The sequence below is a fragment of the Plasmodium sp. gorilla clade G2 genome, assembly GCF_900097015.1.
Source record: "Plasmodium sp. gorilla clade G2 genome assembly, chromosome: 1".
In the NCBI taxonomy this organism is placed as follows: domain Eukaryota; phylum Apicomplexa; class Aconoidasida; order Haemosporida; family Plasmodiidae; genus Plasmodium; species Plasmodium adleri (nom. inval.).
In genome coordinates, this window is record NC_041693.1 from 175,001 (window position 1) to 196,833 (window position 21,833).

A 21,833-nucleotide genomic window follows, 5' to 3' on the forward strand; every position below is an offset into this window, starting at 1 on the left:
ATTACAATTACTATTATTATTACAATTACTATTACTATTACTATTATTATTATTATTTATTGTGTTCTTATTTTTCATCTTTTCGTTAGTATAGGGGCTATTATTTTTGTGTGTTACAACTATGTATGTATCCTTATCATTTCCTTTATTTTGTAAAAAGTTCCCTTTTTCGTTTTTTTTCTTTTCTTTATTATTGTCAATACTTTTAATATAAATAGGTTTTTTTTTTTTATCATCATTACGTATAATATCAAATGAGATTTTTAATTTATTGGTTACTTTTTTTTCAAAGTGTTTAATATTTTTATTTTCTTTTATAACATTAAATATTACATAATTTAAAAATTCGTATAGATTGTCTTGATTATTTTTAAAATTACAATTAAGAATTGCAATATTATATATAATATCCGTTAAATAATATAAAGAAAAATAATTTAAATGGTTATGTATCATATGTCCAAATAATATTTCTATGCTATTTCTATCTCTTAATTCTGCATATTTATTAAAGAAAAAAAATATATTTTGTGGTTCGAAATTTAATATATTCTTTAAAATTTTATCATTTGATTCTTTATATAATGAAGATGATAATTTTATTTTATTTCTATCTTTTAATTCTTTATCAAATTCTTTATTTTTTTTATTTTTAATAAAATAATTTAAAAAAAGGCAACAGTCATGGAAATTAAATTTTTCAATATTACTATTTTTTATGATATTTAATAAGTTTAAATTATTCTCACAATTATTCTTCTCATTAACTTCTTCATAAAATACAGACTTTTTATAAGCACGACTATTACATTTATGACTAAAATATTTATGATTACAAAGATATATACAATTATAATATTTATTTCTACAATCATATATATTATTATAATATATAGGACTTAAACATTTATTTACACAAGGATATATATGACTATCACATTTTATATTTACATTTTTTTTATGTATTTTTATTTTCTTATACATATCATTATTATATTGATTTTCCACAATTCCTTCTTTCCCATATTTATATTTTATAAAACTAAAAAATTTTCTTTTTTGTACTCTTATAAAATGTAAAGTAATCACATTATATTGCTTCCTTGATTTTATCATGATAAGGATGTCAATTACTCAAAGGAAGTAATATCAAAAAAAAATATATATATATATATATATATATAAACATTAAATCCTGAGGTCATTTGTCGAAAAAAATAAATATATATTTTTTTTTATTATGAGGATGATTTTTATATACATTTACAATATAACACACATAAAATATTACATAAATAGAAATATATATATATATATATATATATATATATATATATATATATTTATTTATATATACATATTGAAGAACCTGTTATGTTTACACTTACCTTTTTTTATATTTATAAATGTAACTATATACTTTTAAATATTTCCTTCCTCCTATAAATATATATATATATATTTTTTTTTTCATTTATTTATATTTTTATGATTTTTTCTTTTTTATTATTGTAATAAAAAAGAATAAGATGTTTAAAGGAAATAAAATAAGAGTAGGAACAATAAATATTTTTAATAGCGCTTTTTATACAATCAAAGAAAAACTTTCAGTTTATCCTTTTGAATATAGTCATAATATAGGTCGAAAAAATCTACTATATAAACATTTTTTTGATAATAAATTTGATATTATTTGTTTACAGGTCCAAATTAAATAAATATAAAAATATAAAAATATATACATATATATATATATATATATATTATTAATGCCTTATATTCACTTATAAAATGAAACACATATATATATATATTTTTTTTTGTAGGAAGTAGATTCCTTTATGATTAATGATTTAAACAAAAAATTTTTAGATCATGATTTTATCTTACATACTCCTAAACATGTTAATACAAAGTCGCCAAAAAGTAACAATTGTTGTATAGCCTATAAGTACAAAAAAAAAAAAAAAAAAAAAAAAAAAAAACATACATATATATATATATATATATATATATATATCAGTGTGATATTTACACATATATGCATTTTTTACATTTTAGAAAATGCTTCAAATTAATACAAGAAAAACAATTTGATAACGAAACTTCTGTGATTAAAAATTTGATCAACTATTCGTCTGAAAGTGGTTGCGAAGTATAATTAACAAGAGAATAATATATAATCTCATCCTCTATAAAGGAATAACATACATACATATATATATATATATATTTTTTTATTTTTTAGATACAAGATGCTTTTATAAGGGAACTTTCAAAAAGGACAAGTATGGCAAATATGATTATTCTAGAGTTATCAAATGTATGAATAAAATTATACTTATTAAATAATAAACATATATATTAATAACATATGTATATATATATATATATATATATATATATATTTTTATTTTTATTATTCAAAGCAAACATTCTTAGGGATTTGTAATTGTCATATTCATTGGAATCCATTATATCCTGATATAAAATTATATCACACATATTTAATCATAAGAGATTTCTATAAATTTATAGAAAACACTCTTCAAGATATTCCATTTATTCCTTTATTATTATTAGGAGATTTTAACTCAACTCCTCATATAGTAAACATACAAAATGCATTATATATATAGAAACCTTAATTATTTTTATTATGATTTATTTTATTATATTTCCTCAGGATAATAAAAAGGAGGGTGAAATTATTCAAGAAAGTGGTGTATATGAGTAAGTGATTTTAAAGAAAAATTCAAAAAGAAGGATAATAATTAATATATATATATATATATGTATTTTCCATTTGTTTCAATTTTAGACTCATAACAACTGGAAGGATATCAAATAATCACGCCCACCATCCAGTAATATATATATATATATATATATATATATATATATATATATATGTTTATTTATTTATATTTATTTATATTTATTTATATTTATTTATTTTTTATAACTCATGTGAAATCTATATTTCATCAGTCACATTATATATTTCATCTCATTTTAGGCACGATTAAGAAAAAGTGAAGCCTTTTATTCTTATCCAGAATTAAAAATACCCCCTTTTAAAAGCGTATTCAAAGAGGTAATAATATAAAAAATATAAAATAAATTTAGATATAAAAAAAAAAAAAAAAAAAAAGAAAAAAAAAAAAGTACCTTTCAAAATAACATATACATATAAACAATCATCTTTATATTTACATATAGATAAATGGTAAGGAACCAGAATTTACAAATAAAACACCTTCTTTTGAAGGATGTATAGATTATATTTTTTACAAAGAACTGATACCTATATCAACAGAAACAATCCCAAGAAACATAAAGTAAGTTTGATAGTTTTACAATTATAAATAAAAGATTATACATGTACTAATCATTTCATAAAATATATATATATATATATATATTATATTTTTGTGTGTATTTTATTTTTGATTTTTTTTCTTTTCATTTTAGGGATATCAAAATGTTACCAAATGAGCATTTCCCATCAGATCATGTAATGCTGACATCAGAATTTTTTATTGTTTGAAAAAATATAAAACGAAAATAAAAAAATATTAACAATTATGAAAAAAAATATATATATATGTAAACGTTTTTATATATTTTTTATATATTTTTTATTTTATATATTTTTTTTTTTTTATTTTATTTTTTTTTGTTATCTATTTGCATATCTTATATAAATTTTATCTTTCTCCTTTTTAACACAAGATAAACCCTCTTGCATATAATCCTTACTACATTTACATATTTCCAATATATGATATGTATTACCCCCAACAGTTATCATATCATCAAAATCATAACTTATAGCATTGTATTCTAAATTAGTTATAAAACTTGTTTTATTACGCTCTTCCTCCTGTTCCTTATTCACAAGCAATCTATCAAATACACCACTTTCATTGTATTCTAAATTATTGTAAAAATGGGTTATCTCTTTTTCTTTATTATACAATTTCTCCAGTTTACATGTTGAATTGTTACCACACAATGAACATACCTTTGGGGGTACACACCTATAGGTCAATTCATAAAAAATATAATTTTTAAGTTTATTATTATTATTATCCTCTTTATATAAATCTTCTATATACATATTGCATATAACTCTCTGCGAACAATAGAAAGAAATATATTCAGAGTTAAGGTTGTCAACTTCTTTGTTGTAATTAATACCCACTAAATTTTCAACCTATCAGAAATGTGAAATATGTAAAAATTAAACATACAAAAATATATGTATATATATATATATATTTTTTTTTTTTTTTTTTTTTTTTGTTAAAAATTACCTGAACAGTCAGGTAATTTTCACATTTTAAAAAAGCTAGCTGTTCATAATTAAAAACATATTTGAATTCATTGCTTTGTTGTTTTTGATTATAATAATTTAAATCCTCACATATATAATAAAATGTAATTTTATGTCTGTTGTTATTATTTTTATTTCTTTTTAGATCATTGTCTATGCTTTTTAAGTGTACAATTTTATTTTGATCAACAAAGCTTTTATTTTTACCTAGCTGTATTTTGAAAAGGCAAGAAAATCCATTTTTGCAAAGATTTTGAAATATATTTGAAATATTTTCTTGTTTATATGATGTAGAAAGTAATACTGCTAAAATTTTTAAATTGAATTGATTAGGTTGATTATGATATTTTTTTTGGCACATTAATTTTATATTGTGTATTGTAAAATGTTCATTGGGTTTCTCTAAAATTATGAAATGTTCATAATAAAGATCATTTGTAGAATGTGTTATGTTTCTGATATTTTCTACAATTGGTAATTTACTAAATGTTTTCATATTATATATGTTTTCTTCATTAGTGCTGTTGTTCGTTTGATACATATATAAATGATTTTGTATACTGTTGGAATAATGTAGGCATATAATAATATCTGAGGAATATAAAAGGATGAAAAGGAGAAAACATTTTACAAACTGTATCATTTAATGAATTATATACATATATATATATTTGTGTCTATCTATATATTTTGTATTTATTTGTCACATATAATAGACAGGTAGTCACAACATAATTGCGTATAGGATATTGAAATATAAAAAATAAGACAATGAAAATATTAAAAAAAAAAAAAAAAATTAACATATTAAAATATTTAATTTTGTGACATTATATAAACACATCATTTAAAATTTAAATCATTTTATATAATTTAAAAATTGTTTTTTTTTTATAATTTATGATTTTTTTTTTTTTTTTTTTTTTGGGTATGGAACGACAATATTCTAATGAAACATGCAAAATAATTTTATATTATAGGAGACATAAATAAATAAATAATAATCAAGTTTATTATTAACATCTATGTTGGTTATGTTTCTCGGTAGAGTTAATAAAACTATTATAAATATTTTTGAGTAATGTTAAAAATATATATTTTGTTTTCATATAACAAATAATGTGATTGAATATATAAATCAATGTAAAGAAATATGTACACATATATGTGTGAGTATATAAAATACCAACCGATATTTTGAAAAGTATAAATATATATATATATATATTTATTTATATTTATTTATTTATTTATTCTTCTTTTTTGTGTGAACAAAAAATATTTATTTAATTACAACGGATTTAATTATAAGGACATATAATTACATACATATATATATATATATATATATATATATATATATGTATAATCAATGCCCATGTAAATTTTTAATTCATTAATTAAATATAAATGCATTCAAAAAAAAAAGCAAGAGAGATAAAAAAAAAAAAAAAAAATTATAAGATAAAAAAATTACACAATATATACATTGTTGTTGTAAATAGCTAAGACATATTTTAAGGATACAATTTAAACATATTACAAATTAAAACAAGGAATTATTCATCAATCCATATTTTATATAAGAGCACTTATATATATATATTATTTATTTTATTGTTTTGTAATTTGAACATTTCAAAAAAAAAAAAAAAAAAAAATTAAAGTTAATATGATATAATACAAATTATCTTATTATATCATTATTATAAGTTTGAATTATTTTTATTATTTCCCTTTTTTTCTTGGGAAAAAGAACTGAAAATGTGTCTTAAATTTTTTCATTTTTTTTTTTTTTTTTTTTCTTCTCTCTATATATGTATATAAAGGTCATTTTCATTTTTAAGTCTTACGAATAACATTTGTACAAAAAAATAAAATAAAATAAAATAAATTTATTTTACAGATATAATACTCGTATGAATATATTTTTATATATTTATGTAAGTTATTAAGTTTAAGATATAAAATATATATATATTGTATATATATTAAAATTCCTCATTTAATAATAAATTATAAAAAGGATTTTATTTTTCAGAATAAGAAAAAAATATACCCTAAATATATTCATATGAGTAAAATATTAAAAGTGTATATATATATATATATATATGTATATTATCATATTTGATGTGTATATGAAATATTTCTTTTTTTTTTTTTTCGGTTGAATTTATAATAATATAATATATATATAAATATAATATATATACATTTATGTTTTAATAAATAAAAATGTAAATAATAAAAAAATTGATATTATTTTGATAGTAGCACTTAAAATTTTTTATTACGTTATTTTTAATTTTTTGTATTATATGAATGAATAAATAATTATAAATACGTATACATTATATAAATTGTATATTATATATTATTGAAAGCCTGTAACATGAATTAAAAAAAAAAAAAAAAGGAAATAAATAAAGAAAGAAAAGAACAAAATTATAATATAATTTATCATACATATAAAATATATATATATAATATATATATATATATATATATATATTTTATATGTGTGTGTTTATTTATTTGTTTATTTTTTTTGGCAATATTTATAAAAATTTTATTAAAAAAAAATGTATAGAAGATATGTTTGGAATAGCATATTTCGAGATATAAATTATCGTTTGAAGAAAATATATCATTCTTTTTATTATGCTCAGAGTCATATAAAATATGTTATGTTAATATTATTTCCAGCTATTATATGGACAACTAGATATCGAGCGGATACACAATTAGGATATTTTTTTTATATTAATGATGAGAAGTTATATCCAACTTATAGAGATAATATAATTAAGAAAAAAATGAAATGGAAGAATGGAACCAAATTTTATTTAAATGATAATGTAACAGTAAAAGATGCAAAAAGTATAATATATGAAGGAGAAAAAAATGTACCTGATAAAATAAAATTAGGATGTAAAGGAAGAATAATGGATGACAATGATAATTTGGCTATGGCTGTACGTGCGTTTTGTAAGAGAGACCCCAAAATTTTTATATGGCAAGATGAACATTCACAATATTTATGAAAACATTTTAAATGAGAAAATATAAAAAAAAAGGGATTTCAAGACCAATGGAATAATATCTATAAACAAACACATATAAATATATAAATAAATGTGTGTCTGTTTTTTCTTTTTTTTCTTTTTTTTCTTATATTTATTTATTTTGGTAGTTTTTCAACATATTCAAAAAAACAAATGTAGACACCTATACATTATTTATTTGTTATTTTTTTATTTATTTGATATTTTTTTATTTATTTGTTATTTTTTTTTATTTATTTGTTATTTTTTTATTTATTTGTAATTTTTTTATTTATTTGTTATTTTTTTATTTATTTATTTGATATTTTATTTATTAATTTTTTATTTTATTTATTAATTTTTTATTTTTATTCAAAATATTTTTTTATTTGCTTAAAATTTCAAATGAAAAAAAAAAAAAAAAAAATGAAAGGTTTTAAAATACAAGTAAAAAAATATATAACTTGAAAAAAAAAATAAAAAATAAATAATATAAGAAATTAAAAATATTACGAAACGTATTGTATATAGTCTACCTGTTATATATATATATATATATATATATATTAATTTTAAAAAAAAAATTCAGGAATAAATATAAATTTAAAGATATAAAATATATATATATATTAATATAATATATACAAATAAATAAATAAATAAATATATATATATATATATATATATATATATATATATATATATATACATATATACATTGTTAAATAATTATATATTTAATTAATATTTTAAAAAATCAAAAAATAATACATATAATAATATAATTATCATATATATATATATATGAATTTTCTTTTTTTTTTTTTTTTTTTTGAAATTTTTTCTTAATAATAATTTTGAATTTAAAAACGGAAACGGCAAAATCAATTATTTTAATTTGTTCATTTTTTTTTTTTTTTTTTTTTTTTTTTAAATTTAATTAATTAATGTAGGGGGCCAAAACTGGAAAGAAGTACGGGCAAGAACATGGAAGAGAAGGTTATAGAAAAGAATAGAACCTACACAAAAAAGAAATATACAATATGTAATATATATATTATATATATACATATATATGTGTAACATATTTATATTTCGATCAATTTATATTTATATTTATATTTTATTTTATTTTTTTTTTTTTTATTATGTCTTACCAAGCTTAATGTTTGGAAAAAGATAACTGTAAAATCTTTATTTGAAAAAAATAAAGTACTAATAACAAACCAGGTTGACAAACCACTATGTAATACTGGACCTATCATAAGGTGCAAGCTTTCTTTCATTCTGAAAAAAAAAAAAAATAAATATATATATATAATATATACATATATATATTTACATATTTATATATAATAAACACTTTTGTCGTATCAAAAATGATATAAAACATTATGCATAAAAAATTAAAAAAAAAATTGGTATCTTACTTTTCATCTCTTGTTCTTCCCATGCTGTGCGAAAAGGCTTGAACAATGTGTGAGGTATGGTCGATGGAGAAACCTAAAAAATAAAAAAATAAAAATAAAATAAAAATAAAAATATATATATATATAATTAAAGTAATATAGAAATGTTGTGATCACATATATATTATATATATATTATATATATATATAATTAAAGTTATATAAAAACGTTGTGGTCACATATATTATATATATATGTATATTTTTATTTTTTCCCACTTACCAACTGACAAGACCAATATAACCATCGATATAATATTCATTGTAATACCACATAAACACATAAATCCGAATATACATAAATCAATAAGGAAAATAATCAAAGCAATAATTACACATGAATAGAAACCCTTAATAATATAAGCTGTTACAACAAGAATTGTGAGTATAGTAATTCCTAGATTAATTAATGTTACTTCTATAATTGATTCATCAGTTTCATTGAATATAGAACTTAGATGGAAACAAACCATTTGTACATTATGATTTTCTAATTTTGTAATTTGTTTAGATGCTTTTAACCATTTAGAAGATATTTCTGAATCATCTACATTTTTTTGGAAATAATGAAAACGCCATGCAACTAATTTTCCGTTTAAGAATACAAAATCATTTTTGAATAGATTGCCTACAAAATCTTTTTTTAGCCAGTTAGCAAAAATTTCATAAAATTCTTGTGGGTTTTCTTTTCTTAAACTTGATTTATTTTTATTTAAAAAAAATGTAAAACCATTTGCAACTGATGTAACAAATTCTTGTGATTCTAATGTATTATGCATATTTATTAATTCTTCATGTAAATTTGTATTTTCCCAATGAACATTTTTATTTATTTTTGGACCATTCATTATTTGACGATCTGTTAAATCTGAATAAAGAAATGAAGATCCAAATTCTTTTGTATTATTTTCTAGACCTCTATATTTATTTATAAAATTCTTATCAAAATAATATACTTCAATAAAATCTCCAAAATCTGGAAAATATTTAATTTTTGCTGATGTGAATCGACGAACATATGAATCTACTGGAAATGCTTTATCATATTTAATTCCTTTTTTCATTAATGTGCATCCATATATAGATAATGCTATAAGACATGTAAACATTATATATACAATTGTCTTACCAAATTTTGATGATAAGAAAGGTACATAATAATTTTTTACTAATGATCTAAAATATTTTCCTATATTTCCTTTAGGTTCTTCATATATATATTTATAAAATAATGCATTATCATGTGAACTTAATAAATAAATATTTTTATCATGTCCATTTATAAAATGTTGTGTATCTTTTGTAGCTAATTCTGTCGAATTATTATTAAACTTATTTGTATTATTACTATTATTAATTTCATTTGATGATGATATCATATTCTTATTATTTATTATATTAAATGAATCATCATGTATCATATCATTTTTTTTTATATCATTCACGAAATTTTTTGATGAAGATTCTATTTCTTTTTTATTATCATTTAAATATATTTGATCATATACCATAGTAGTTTTATTTAATATTTCATTAGATGATGGATTTGGAAGTGAACTACTATGTAAATCATTATAAGAAGAATCATAACCACTACTTTTTATTATATCTCCTCTATCTAATAATATATTATTATCATTTGGTTTTATTGTAATATCGTTAAATACATCATTAAGAACATTAATCTTTTTATCTTTCTCTTCACCACTTGATGGTGTATTTATAATATTGTTATCATTCTTATCATTCTTATCATGATCACATTTTAAATTGCTACTTTTAATATTATTATAATTATTATCTTGTGTTTTCTTTTTTTTATCTGTTTTATTCTTTTTCTTATTATCATCTTTATTTTGTAAAGAACCATCATCTGTTCTAACATTTCTTTGTTTTAGATCTTCTATGGATACAATTTTTGAGGAATCAACCATTCCAAGTTCTTCATTCATATTATTATTTTGGGGGCCTTTTCCATTTGATGTATATACTACTGCTAGATTTTTCTTTTTCTTATTTATAGATTCTTCAAATAAATATAAATTATGTATCCATTCATATATAGAAACATTTTCATAATCATCTTCATTATTTTTTAGCTCCAAAGATAAATCATTTTTTTTGTCATCACCATTAAGATTATTATTATTATCCTTGTCTGTTTTTTTGTTGTTTTTCTTTTTCGAATTCTTCATAAAAATAGATCTGAACAAATGAAAGGTACCCGTGAAAATATTTCTTTTCTTCTTTTCTAATTTGGCTTCTATACATAGAAAACTTAACAAAAATGTTAGAACCATAAGATATCCAAAAAATAAGGAGCTAGCTGTAAATAAAGAAAAGGCACATATGGAATAAAATGGTGATATAGCACTTATTAAAAAGGCTATAATATTAGTTAATGTTGTAACAGTTATAGCTAGAGCACTATCTTTTAGACACATCTGTATTCTTTTCTTATTATCTTTAACCATAAATAATAATGAATATGAATTTAATATAACAAATACATCATCAACACCAACACCTATAACTAAAAATGGAACAGTTTCTGCTGGTGGTACAGATTTGACACCTAGAAAATATAAGAAACCTGAACCCGATAAGAAACCTAAGAAACCACAAAAGATCCCCATGACAGCACATAAGGGTTTACTTCTATATAGTACAGATGTGACGTTATTAAATAATGCATACATAAATATTAATAAAACACCTATTAATAAAAGTAATCTAGTTAAATTATCAATTTTGGATATACGATCTACTTCATCTTCTAAACTTCTATCAGTAAAAACATGAAAACGTATAAATGGATCATTATTATCATTAGTTTCTTCATCTTGTATTATATCATCTAGATTATAGAATCTAACATAATCAATTAATTTCTTTTCATAAGCTAAAGCATATGGTTCATATGTATGAGAATTTAATAATGGTATTACAGTCATAATAGCATTTGCAGATTTTATAATAAATTTTGAACCAGATTTTTCATATACCATATTACCTAATATACCTTTAAACATCATTTCTTTATATGTTCTTCTATTTACATAAAAATCTAGATTATCTACTTTTATAGGATAATCAATATAACCATTTCCTTTCTCATAATATAAAAATAAAGAACTAAAATTACAATCACCATATTTCTTTTCACATATATCTTCTAATGTATATGTTATTTGTTTTTTTAATCCATCACTAGCTTCTCTTAAATCTATATTCAAATTTTTATCAGCAAAAACATTTTGTAATTTACATCTATCTGTTTTTATTAACATAGGTGGTATATATTGATATGGATAAAACACATCATCTTTATAATCAGAAAAATTAACATTTGGACTATTCTCATCTAAAACAATATTTTCTTTTTTTTTCTTTAACATTTCATATATTTTTCTATATAATTTTTCTCGAAGTGATTTTTTCTTTTCTTCATCTTCTTCTTCATTATCTCCATCATCATCATCATCATCATCTTCATCATCATCATTATTATTATTATTATCAACTTCATTATTACTATCATCTTCACTATTATTATTATTATTACTATTATTATAATTATTGTTGTGTTCATCATTTTTGTTGTCTGCTTCTATAATATCATCATCGTTATTATTTTCTTGTCCTTGCACTGACAAAATACTTTTACCATTATCATCTAAATCAGAGTAATCAAAAAGACTTCCATTGATCTTTCCACTTTTTAAATTCTCTTCACTTCTTTGAATTAATGTCTTATATAATTCTTTTGCCACATGACTCTGTTCAGGTGGTAACTCAGATGCAGATTTACATTCATTAATTTCAGATAGATCTACTTCAATATCTTTTGTACCTTCCTCAAATTTTTGTAATTCTCTTAAAATTTTTGGTTTTAATAAATTTACATTAGATTCAACTAATATAAAACATCTTCTACTTTTATAAAAAAAGTCATTAATTGTTTCATTTGTTTCGTATGCATACGAATTTGATATGGAATATAATTTATAAATATCTTTCTCATGTTCTTTAAAATAAAAACCACAAGTTAAAAGTAAACAACATATTAAACTACATATGATAAACGTACATGGTCTATCATATACATAACCTCCATAATCATACAATAGATTAGCAAACTTATCTAAAGATTTTTGTTTTAATTCTTTTAATTTATGAATAAAATTTTTTACGAACATTTTTTTTTTTTTTTTTTAAAAACAGAGTATATTTTTGGGGTTTCTTCTATGTTATAAAATAATTTCACAACATAAATGTATTCTCACACATATATAAAAAAATATATATATATATGTATTGTATGTATTTAAATATTTAAATATTTATTTGTTTATTTATTTATTTATATATCTTGTATGTATAAATATTACTGCGCTACGCTTTGATGGCTATTGTGTGTGTATATAAACTCATAATTGCATCATATATATATATATATATATATATATATATATATTTATAAAATATTTAAAATTACAAATACAATGAGAAAAAAAATATATATATATTATATATATATATTATATATATATATATATTTTTTAACACACACTTATATAACACAATATATGTAGAATATATATTATATATATATATTATTTATATTTTAATAAATAATATAATCATATATATATATATATATAGACATTATATAATTATCTATATTAAATAATTCAAAAAAAAAAAATTATAAAATATTATAAAAAATTATAAAAAATTAAATATTAATAATATGTTCATAATGTATTCATTATCTTTATAATAAAAACATATAGAGATAAATATATCCTATGAAACTATTTAAAAATTAAAGCATCTTTTTTAAAATCTACTTAATATATATATATTATAAAAAAAAATAATAATAAAATAAACTAAAAATTATATTATACACAAATATAAAACATATATATGTATATATATATATATATATATATATATATATATTTATTTATTATATTTTATTTTTTTCTTTTCTTTTTATATATTAAATCATCCACATATATATTAAGTACATAACACTAAATATATATATATATATATATATATATATAAGGATGACTTTTTTAAAAAAAGAAGAAAAAAAAAAAAAGTTAAATACAATAAATTATAAATAAATATATATAATATATTATATATATAAGAAAAAGTTAAAAAATTATATAAAAATATAAATATATAAATATATATCATATATATATATTTTAATAATTAATAAAAACAAAAATCTATACAACACTTAAATCTAAAAATCATTCTATACATATATATATATATATATATAATATATTAAAATATAAATATAAAAGAATATATATTTTTTGTAAATAAATAAATAAATATATATATAATATTATATAAATATACTCTGTTCGAGATCTTATAAAATTAAAAAAAAATATATATATATAATATTTAAATATTTATTATATCTTTTTTTTGGTACATATATATTTATATGTATATATATAATAATACATGCTGAAAAAAAAAAAAAAAATTAACTTTTTTTTTTTTTTTTTTTTTTCTTCAAAAAAATTATAATACTACATATATATAATATATATATATATATTTTATATTTATAATAAATATTTACAAATCATCTAATAAAAATTTATATATAATATATATATATATTATATTCTATATATATATAAATAAAATATCTCTTTTTTTTCTTTTTTTTTTAAGGATTTTTTATATATACCTTTTTATATTAATAATAATAATGTATATATATATATAAAAAAAAAAAAAGAAACAGAAAAAATATTTTATGTTTTATCTTTTTGTTTTATATAATTGTTGTTCTTTTTGGTTATATAAAAATATATTTGATGTACAAATAATATATCAACATATGTTTCTTTTATATAAATATTATATATTATATATATATATTATAATTTTTTTTTTTTTTCTGTTTCATAAAGTATTATATATATAACAACATTATAAATAAAAAAATTAACATTTAAAAAAAAAAATATATATATTATTATATAGATATATATAATATATTTTACAGCTACACTTTTATTATATATTATTTATTTTTTATAATAAAAAATATAATATAAAAACTATTGTATAATACTATTATATTATTTATATTATATTATTATTATTTTATTACTATATATTATATATATACTTCCTCTTTTTTCTTTTTTTTTCTTTAAATTGTATGAGGTAGTGAAATTAAAAATATATATATATAAATAAATAAATATATATATTTCAATTTATATATTATATTATATATATCACCACATATTTATGAGGATTACTACTACTACATTATGAATATTATATAGAAAAAAAACATGCCCATAATATATTATATATATATATATATATATATAAATCTATATATGTATTTTATATATATTTTTATATTGTTTAATATTAATCTTGTAAAACATTAAGAGAAAAAAAAGAAAACACAACTCATAAAAAAGTATTAAAATAATATATATATATATATATATATATATATATTTATTATATATAATATTATAATATGTAGAAATATATGTTTATATAAAAAATATATATATATTATATATATTATTATATATACATATGAAAAAAAAAAAAACATAGGAGTAAACCATTGATATATATAGTTATATATATATTATATATATAATATATATTATATATATATACAATATGTATAAGATCTATGTAACCATAATTTTTATTATATATATATATATAATATAATCTATATTTTTTTACTTATTATATTATTAATATATATATATATATATATAATTATATATATATTTAAAATAATTCAAATACTCCTACCCCTCTTTCTTTCTTTTTTTTTATAATAGAAAAAGAAAATATATTATTAATATTAATATATATGTTATATTATATATTATTTACCACATATATATATATTATTATTATACAAATTTTCAGTTATTACATTTCTTTACTTATTATATATATTAATATATTGGTATCTATAAAAAGATGTTTTTATATTATAATAAAAAAAATAAATATAATAATAATTAACTTATATTGTTCTAGAAAAAAATAGATGCATGCAATGAATAATAATATATATATATATATATTTATTTGTACTTTAAAAAATAGATCCCTTTTTTTTTTTCTTTTTTTAAAAACACAATAAAAGGATGGGTTCTATAGAAACTTATAACATACATATAAAAAAAAAATTTCTTTTAAATTTTACATGTTATTCGAAATGACAATTGATCATAATATTTTTAAAATAAAATATAGGATATAATTATAAGGGATAATAAGAGAAAAAATAAAAATAAAATATAATTATAAATATTTATATATATATATAATAATAATATCTTTTTTATAATATATAAAAGTATAAAGATCTACAAGAAATATATAAACATATAAATAAAGTGTATATTAATAATATTATTTATATCTAAACACTGAACATATTCTATAGAAAAAAAAAAAAATATATACATATATGTGTTTCTATATAATATTCTTTATATTTTATTAATCGTTAAAATTTCAAAACTTTTAAAAATATTTATATAACATTATTTATAAAAAATGATCAAAAAGTTTTTATAAATATTAAATAAAAAAAAATTCAGGAGACATAAAAAAAAAAAAATACAAATTTAAAAATGTGTATAAGGAATTATATATAAATCGTTATAAAATAATATTCACTTATGAGATAATATAAAAATAAAAAAAAATAATTTATATAGGCAAATAATATTTTTTTTTTAATTTTATCATTCAACATTAATCCAGATGTGTGCCTTATTCAGTGATCTTCATTTTTTTTTTTTTTTTTTTTTTTTTTTCATTATGTAAAACAATTCTATATATATAATCCAACATTATAAAATTTTTTAAAGTATATGAAAAAAAATAAATAAAAAAAAAAAAAATATATATATATATATTATATATATGTGGTTCATATTATAATGATATGACATAATATAATATATATGATATAATATATCATATCTTTAATTTTTTTTTTTATTTTTTTTATTGTGATCAATATATATAAAAGTGAAATGTCCATAAGATATTTGAGTGAAAAATATTTGGTATATATAAATATTATATACATATATATTTATATATATATTTTTTTTATTTTTTAATCCTCCTTTTTAATATACAATCATTTTGAATAAAAAATCATACCTTCACTTGTCTTGTAATATTTATAAAAAAAAAAAAAAAAAAAAAGGGAACACATGTAATGATTAATGATTGGTCTTTTTTTTTTTTTTTTTTTTTTTTTTTTTTTCTCTTTTTTTGAAACATGCATTGTTTTATTCTTAAAAAAATAAATGTATATAAAATATGTCTTGTTTAAAAAAAAAAAATTTATGTAGGCATGTAAAAATATTTAAGATTGCAAATTTTGTTTTTATTCTGGGGTACTTATAATTATATATGGATAAAAATACATGTTCATCACGTATACAATAATATAAATATATATATATATTTTATTTTATTATTTTTGAATATTTATTTTTATATTTATATTTACATATTCATAATGCCGTTTAACAACATCATAAGGTCTTATAAAGTTACATATAAATAAATTTTTTATACCCAAAAAAAAAAATAAAATAAAATAAAAACATATATATATATATATATATTATATCCATTTCTGTGCATAAATATTTATATTCCTTATATGATGTTACAAATATATTTGTATAATAAAATAAAATTTTACTACATGCAAAGGTTAATTCGTTTCTTCTTTGTTATCTAAGTTTAAGTTGCCTGTTCTCTATTCTAGCATTTATACAATGACCTTATAAATTTTTTGTCTCAAAGTTAATTTTTTTGTTGTTGTTTTATTTAAATTATAAGAATGTATGTATAGATGTATAACTGAATAGATGGGTAATATATAATGTAGTCTTATAAATATATTATATATATATATATATATACATATATTTATTTATTCATTTATGTGTGTGCTTACAAGATAAGATTTATATGTTGTATAAAACGAAGAAATAATTTAGGAGGTGCCTCCAAAAAAAATAATGAGAACACATATAAATTTGTTGAATATATTATGATATATATATATATATATATGATTATACTATTGTAATGCTTACATATACATATATTCATGTATATATTTTTTTTTTCTTTTTCTTTTTTTTACCCTTTGTATTAAAATCGTGAACCCATACTAAATAAAGAAAAAATAAAAAAGATAGAAAAACGGGGACAATGCTAATAAGTAACAGAAAAAGAAGAAAAACGTATATATACAACGACAAATATCAATATGTCAATAAAAAAATAAAAGACAAATTTATATTTATGTGTTTAATAGGAATTGGAGGGTTTTCATGTGTATATAAAATAAAGAAAAAAGAAAGAAACAAAAAATATATACATCATGATCATAATGAAAAAAACAAAAAATATATACATCATTATCAGAATGAAAAAAAAAATATATATATACCTCATGATCATAATAAAAGAAACAAAAAAAATATACCTCATGAGCAGAAACAAAATGGTAACAATAAATTTTATGCTTTAAAGAAAATAAAATTTTATGCTAATCCAAAAAATTTAAAAGAACAAATATTATTAAATTTAAGAGAAATCAAATATTTAAACCTACTGAAGAAATATAAAAATATTGTATATCTACATGAATACTGGATAGAAGTTCATAAACCTTTTTACAAAGAAAATAAAAAAATTAAAGTGAATAAAAAAAAGAAAAAAATAAAGAAACAAAAACTATCCTTATTTAAAGATACTATCAAAATTATTAAGAAGAAAAAAAAAGACAAGTTAAAAAAAAAAAAAAAAATCGAATTCTTTTTTAAAAATATTCAATATTCTAGTGATACAGATGATATCAAAATTATTTTTGAAGATGCTGATCCACAAAAAATAAAAAATAATAATAACATAAAAAATATAAAACAAAAAATGCAAAAAGGTTATAACAACAATAATAAAAAGAATGACAAGAATTGTGTGAATAATAATAAAAAATACAACGTTGTTATCAATAAAGGTATAGAAAAAAAATATATAATAAATAAAATAAATAAAAAAAAAATCAATGCGAAGAAAAAGATATATATATATAGACATATATATAAAAATATGTATGCTCTTTTTAATATAAAAAAAAATTCCTATTATACATATAATAATAAAAACTTTCAATTATTAAAAAAAAATAATCTTTTTATAAATAAAAATCAAAATAACCTTTATCATTCTTGTTATTATTATTCATCTTATACAACAACAAATAAATTTAAATCCTTAAAGGAAAAACAATTTACATATATCAGTTCCTTCTCTTCTCAAATATGTTGTAGCACCACTAGAAGAAAAACTTTCTCTTACAATCAAAATGAGAATTATCAGGAAATAAAAGAATTAAATAAATATTATAATTACAACTCTTCAAAATGTTTAGATAAACATATATTAAATAAACCATCCACGCTTTATCAAAACAATAATAAACATAACAACAACAAAAAAAAAAAGGATAACAATATTGTATTAAATACATTACAAACATTTTATGATGATTCAGATGTATATAACTTGGAAAATGTAGACACCAAAGAAACAAAACAATATAATAAATATAATAATATAGAAGAAATGAAAAATAAAAATAATAAACAAATATATTTTATATATAATAATATATATACTATGCAAAATATAAAATATACATCATACACATCAGATATATCTACTATAGATCATATTAATATACGCAATTCTTATAGCCTATCAAATATTTTTTCTTGTAAAACACAAAATAAAGATAATAATATCTTCTGTCAAAGACACACCAAATTTATTAACCGACTATCAAAGAATAAGAAAAATAAATTATCACAAAAAAAATATTATATCAATAAAAATAAACTCAAGAAAATAAAAATCAGGAAAATGTTTCAGATGAAAAAAAAAAAAAAAAAAAAAATTCTCAAAAATGTAAACATAAGAAGAAATAAAAATATGTACATGTATTTATCTTATATAAAATTTATTATTAGTCACAACTTATGTAACAAGATACATAAGGAATTTAAACAACTTACAAATAATGTAGTTAGACAAATAATTCTTCATATATTTAATTATAAGACACATACAATGAACCATATAATTAAATATACATGTAATTTTTATAAAAAGGAGATATTTTTATCTAGTTGTAAAGAGCGAATTTTTTTTTTTATAATATATTGTTTTCATAAAAGTGGTTATGTTTTTTCAAGATTGTATGGACAAGAAATTAAAAATAAAAGAAATAAAATAAAAAATAAAAAAATTCAAAGAATAAGAAATATACAGGTTCAAAATGTAAAGGCTTATAAATATCGACCATTCATAAATAACAAAGAATATTCAACAGATTCAAAACAAATGATATATTTTTTATTAAATATAACTTTGAAAAATTATATAGATTATATATTAAGGGAAAGGTATTTTTTATGTTCTCATTATCATCTTTTAATTCAAAAAAAATGGTTCATTTATAATACCACAAATGTTTTATCAAATTATTGTTTGAATCAAAGAAGTGATAATAATGACCTCATGTTTAATAATAATTTTATTCTTACTAATTATATGGATAGGTATACAAATTTTTTCAAAAAAAAACCATGTAATGATAAAATTATTTCCTATGACATGAATCAGAATTTAGAAAATGAATATCTTTCACTTAAAGGTGACAAAAAAATCAATATAACAACAACTTATTTATATATGAAAATAAGGAAGATATTAGATAAATATTCAAAAAGAAATGAAGATAAAAAAAATATATCAAAAAACAAATATTCTTACAACAATAGAAGTTTTGCTTTATTATCATATATAAAAAAGAAACATAAACATAATAAGATATATAACCACATTAAAGAAAAGAATCGATATAATAAAAAGACAAAATATAAATTTAACTTATATATAAGAATGGAATATTGTAAAAACACACTAGAAAATTATATTAACACAAGAGAAGATATTAATATTAATAGAAATTATGAAATAATAGAAATGATCATATTAGGTTTATATTATATTCACAATAATAATATTATGCATAGAGATTTAAAACCTTCCAATATTTTCATATCCAATAACAATATTGTTAAGATAGGGGACTTTGGGTTAGCATCCTATGATTATACTTATCTCAAAAATAATATAAGAAAAAAGAGAAAAAGAAAATCCAATAACTTGTCATATGAATATGATATACCAAAAATTAATATATTAAATTTGAAAAAAAAAAAAAATACTCCCCCCTTCAATATAACTAATATATCTAATAATAATAATAATAATAATAAAAATAATATTATTAGGAAAAAAAAAGAAATTTTATTTAAAAATTGCTGTACTAAAAATATTATACACACAAAGGAAATAAACAGTAACTCCTCATTTCAATACTTTAAAAAAAAAAAAAAAAAAAATCTTCATTATCATCATACCTTAGGAATAGGAACTAAAATATATGCAGCTCCAGAACAATTATTAGGAAATAAATATACAAAAGCAGTTGATATGTTTTCTCTTGGATTAATTATAGTTGATTTATTTACTATAACAAAAACTTACATGGAAAGAATGAAAATTTTATGTAATGCTAGACATCGAATTTTACCTGACTTGTTAATAAAAAAATATCCACAGGTAGCCAAATTGTGTAAAAATTTATTATCGCTAGATTATCAATTAAGATGGACCTCCGAAGAGTTATATAAGAAGAAAAAATATATATATTGAAAATACTAGGTGTGAAATATATAAACTTTAAAAGGATATATATATATATAATAATATTTACATTATTGTTATATATAAATAACAGTATGGAATTAATAAAATAATCCTTAAAAA

The 21,833-nt window shown here is 17.6% G+C and overlaps 6 protein-coding genes across 6 annotated transcripts in view; 3 read left to right on the forward strand and 3 right to left on the reverse strand.

Annotated features, from left to right (window-relative positions):
• Positions 1 to 1,116, reverse strand: part of PADL01_0104700 (conserved Plasmodium protein, unknown function) — a gene marked incomplete at both ends in the record, with an annotated part of 1,749 nt that extends 633 nt beyond the window's left edge. Inside the window, one exon of the mRNA XM_028684558.1 lies at positions 1 to 1,116. This exon is cut by the window's left edge and continues 633 nt beyond it. Coding sequence (XP_028536170.1) covers positions 1 to 1,116 — 1,116 coding nt within the window.
• A 413-nt stretch (positions 1,117 to 1,529) lies between these two features.
• On the forward strand, positions 1,530 to 3,550 carry PADL01_0104800 (carbon catabolite repressor protein 4, putative; the record flags this gene model as incomplete). The annotated part of the gene is made up of 10 exons (XM_028684669.1): positions 1,530 to 1,703; positions 1,827 to 1,951; positions 2,062 to 2,155; positions 2,249 to 2,323; positions 2,430 to 2,609; positions 2,687 to 2,733; positions 2,822 to 2,867; positions 3,020 to 3,097; positions 3,223 to 3,341; positions 3,475 to 3,550. The coding sequence occupies 10 exons, from the start codon at positions 1,530 to 1,532 to the stop codon at positions 3,548 to 3,550; spliced, it is 1,014 nt and encodes a 337-aa protein (XP_028536171.1).
• A 132-nt stretch (positions 3,551 to 3,682) lies between these two features.
• Positions 3,683 to 4,982, reverse strand: PADL01_0104900 (probable protein, unknown function; the record flags this gene model as incomplete). The annotated part of the gene is made up of 2 exons (XM_028684780.1): positions 3,683 to 4,219; positions 4,320 to 4,982. 2 exons carry the CDS (start codon positions 4,980 to 4,982, stop codon positions 3,683 to 3,685), a joined length of 1,200 nt encoding a protein of 399 aa, XP_028536172.1.
• A 1,942-nt stretch (positions 4,983 to 6,924) lies between these two features.
• On the forward strand, positions 6,925 to 7,386 carry PADL01_0105000 (conserved Plasmodium protein, unknown function; the record flags this gene model as incomplete). Its single annotated transcript, XM_028684891.1, has 1 exon — positions 6,925 to 7,386. The coding sequence occupies one exon, from the start codon at positions 6,925 to 6,927 to the stop codon at positions 7,384 to 7,386; it is 462 nt and encodes a 153-aa protein (XP_028536173.1).
• A 944-nt stretch (positions 7,387 to 8,330) lies between these two features.
• Positions 8,331 to 13,054, reverse strand: PADL01_0105100 (lipid/sterol:H+ symporter; the record flags this gene model as incomplete). The annotated part of the gene is made up of 4 exons (XM_028685002.1): positions 8,331 to 8,405; positions 8,544 to 8,673; positions 8,817 to 8,889; positions 9,079 to 13,054. The coding sequence occupies 4 exons, from the start codon at positions 13,052 to 13,054 to the stop codon at positions 8,331 to 8,333; spliced, it is 4,254 nt and encodes a 1,417-aa protein (XP_028536174.1).
• A 5,089-nt stretch (positions 13,055 to 18,143) lies between these two features.
• On the forward strand, positions 18,144 to 21,719 carry PADL01_0105200 (serine/threonine protein kinase, putative; the record flags this gene model as incomplete). Its single annotated transcript, XM_028685092.1, has 1 exon — positions 18,144 to 21,719. The coding sequence occupies one exon, from the start codon at positions 18,144 to 18,146 to the stop codon at positions 21,717 to 21,719; it is 3,576 nt and encodes a 1,191-aa protein (XP_028536175.1).
• Between the last annotated feature and the right edge of the window lie 114 nt (positions 21,720 to 21,833).